General features: G+C 41.2%; 1 protein-coding gene across 1 annotated transcript; it reads left to right on the top strand.

The window, feature by feature from the left end:
• The first annotated feature begins 1345 nt into the window (after positions 1-1345).
• On the top strand, positions 1346-2287 carry LOC102403787 (olfactory receptor 52H1-like). The gene has a single exon (XM_006061603.3). The coding sequence runs from the start codon at positions 1346-1348 to the stop codon at positions 2285-2287; it is 942 nt and encodes a 313-aa protein (XP_006061665.3).
• The last annotated feature ends 361 nt before the right edge of the window (positions 2288-2648 follow it).

The raw sequence follows: 2648 nt of genomic DNA, 5'->3' as shown, positions 1-2648 counted from the left end.
GAGTAAAGTTCTTGACTTAGGGTTGTTAGGAGCATCACAGAAGAGATTTCATGTACAGAGCTTTAGACAAAGTACACTGAATGTTCTCAAAAAACATTAACTGTTGTTATGGAGGTTGCTTATTTGCTTTTATCTTGACTCAGAATTTAGGATATACAAATTCTGTATTTCTTCCACTAGAGGTCATCTCTGTCCTTATCAAAAAGCACACTTGAAATAATTGCCTCAGCTTCCCTCGTAGCTCAGTTGGTAAAGAATCTGCCTGCAATGCAGGAGACCCCGGATTGATTCCTGGGTCAGGAAGATCCGCTGGAGAAGGGATATGCTACTCATTCCAGCAATGTTAGGACTCTGGAATCCTGGACTTTTCTTGTGGCTCAGCTGGTACAGAATCCACCGCAATGAGGAAGACCTGGGTTTGATCCCTGAGTTGGGAAGATCCCCTGGAGAAGGGGAAGGCTACCCACTCCAGTATTCCATGGACTGTGTAGTCCATGGGGCCGCCAAGAGTCGGACATGACTGAGGTACTTTCACTCACTTCACTAAGTCCTAAGAGTGGGCTGGAGGGTGAGCTGCAACCGCTATTACATTAGAATCCAAGGTGAGGCATCAAACAACACAGCCTCAGAGAACATTATGGTCTGCAAATCCCAAGACTTTCTTGTGTCAGGGAAATCATTGCAACTACAATAAGGTTGGTGTGACAAGCTACAGCTCCAGTTTTTGTCTTTACTTACACACTTCTCTATACCTCCTGCCTCCTCTCAATTCTCCTTGTCTAACAGGGTATGGAGGAAGTCACCTGGAGTGGGACAGCAGCAAAAAAACACTGCTGTCTGTGGACTCTAATGTGCTTGGCTCTGCAAGTTAGTAAAAATGAGATCTTTGGTAAGACAGCTCTCAGAGCTTTAGTTTTTATTTTTAAAATGAGGAAGATAAGAATCTGGCCCATGGGACAAGTCTTATTTTCCCAATTATGCCCCTACTTTTCAAATTTTCCTTCTCTCTCTCAGCATGTGTGTGGTAAGGTCGTTTTTCTCTATACAGCAACACATTACATTGACCCAGAGAAAACTGAGTCATTAAAATGGAAATAACATTTTATGCATGTTGAAGAATATCTTGGAGAGCCTTGGTTATTATAACCAGGAGTACTGGTTCTTTAGCATCTTTCTAGAGGAGATGAGCATTGTCTTAATAGAAAAGGGAGGTTCTTTCTTGGCAATAAGAAAGAGAAGAGCTGACCCTAAGAAAATGGTGCAAGAAGAATTACCATATGATTTTTTAAAAATGTTCATTCCATACAATTTGTTTTAGGACACAGAAGCTATTCATCAGATCTCCATGACCAGGTACAATCTGACTGGCTACAACACAGGTGCCTTCACCCTTTTGGGTATTCCTGGACTTGAGCAGTACCAGGTCTGGATCAGCATCCCCTTTTGCCTCATCTATTTTGTGGCCATTGTGGGCAATAGTATCCTTCTCATGGCAACGGAGCACAGTCTTCATGCACCCATGTTCTTTTTCCTTTCCATGCTGGCTGTTACTGATCTTATACTGTCTACCACCTGTGTCCCAAAAACTCTGAGCATCTTCTGGTTTGGTCCCCAGAGAATCAGTTTTCCTGGTTGTCTCACACAATTATTCTTTCTGCACTTCAGCTTTGTTTTAGACTCATCTATACTGATGGCCATGGCATTTGACCGCTATGTGGCCATCTGTTCACCCTTGAGATACAACACTATTCTGACTCCCAGAACCATTGTCAAAATTGCTGTGGGAATCTCCTTCAGAAGCTTCTGTGTTATTTTCCCATGTGTTTTCATTGTAAATCGTCTACCCTTCTGCAGGACACATAACGTCCCTCACACATACTGTGAGCACATTGGTATTGCCCGACTAGCCTGTGCTGACATCTCCATCAATATCTGGTATGGGTTTTGTGTTCTCCTCATGGCTGTCATCTCAGATGTGATTCTAATTGTTGTCTCCTACATCCTTATCCTCTGTGCTGTATTTCACCTCCCTTCTCAGGATGCTCGCCAGAAGGCCCTGGGCACCTGTGGTTCCCATGTCTGTGTCATCCTCATGTTCTATATACCAGCATTCTTCTCCATCCTTGCACATCGCTTTGGACACAATGTCCCTCAGACCTTTCACATTGTGTTTGCCAACCTCTATGTTATCATCCCACCTGCCCTCAACCCTATCGTCTATGGAGTAAAGACTAAGAAGATCCGAGACAAAGTCATTTTTCTGCTCTTTCCTATGAGGTCCTATTGATACGTGCTTGAAATCTAGGAGGGCAGGGGGCTGTGGTTTTGTTTTGTTTTTTTTATTATTTTTGACAGAAGTTTTCCCAGTCATTTCAATTGCAAAAAATTAAAGTTTTAGTCTAAGAAATAATATATAGTATATATTAAATATTGTTTCTGGAAACTAAAAAATAGCAATTTCTTTTGAGTGCTCTAATGTGATACAAAACTTTAAATTAAATAAATAAAATGATCAGTATCTTTTTTTCTTTATAAAGATATTTCTAAGGAATCTGAAAATTTTTCCAGGTTTATACATCATGGTAATTTCTATGTCATAATAGGGCAAGAAATTTCTACCTTAATGACTCTGTGAGGTCCTAGACTTT

The sequence above is a fragment of the Bubalus bubalis genome, chromosome 16, assembly GCF_019923935.1.
Source record: "Bubalus bubalis isolate 160015118507 breed Murrah chromosome 16, NDDB_SH_1, whole genome shotgun sequence".
In the NCBI taxonomy this organism is placed as follows: domain Eukaryota; kingdom Metazoa; phylum Chordata; class Mammalia; order Artiodactyla; family Bovidae; genus Bubalus; species Bubalus bubalis.
The sequence above is the reverse complement of the archived record's forward strand: the minus strand, read 5'-3'. Positions and strand labels throughout refer to the sequence as shown.

Coding starts and splice junctions, on each gene's coding strand:
- LOC102403787 (XM_006061603.3), top strand. CDS start 1,346: ATGACCAGGTACAATCTGACTGGCTACAACACAGGTGCCTTCACCCTT.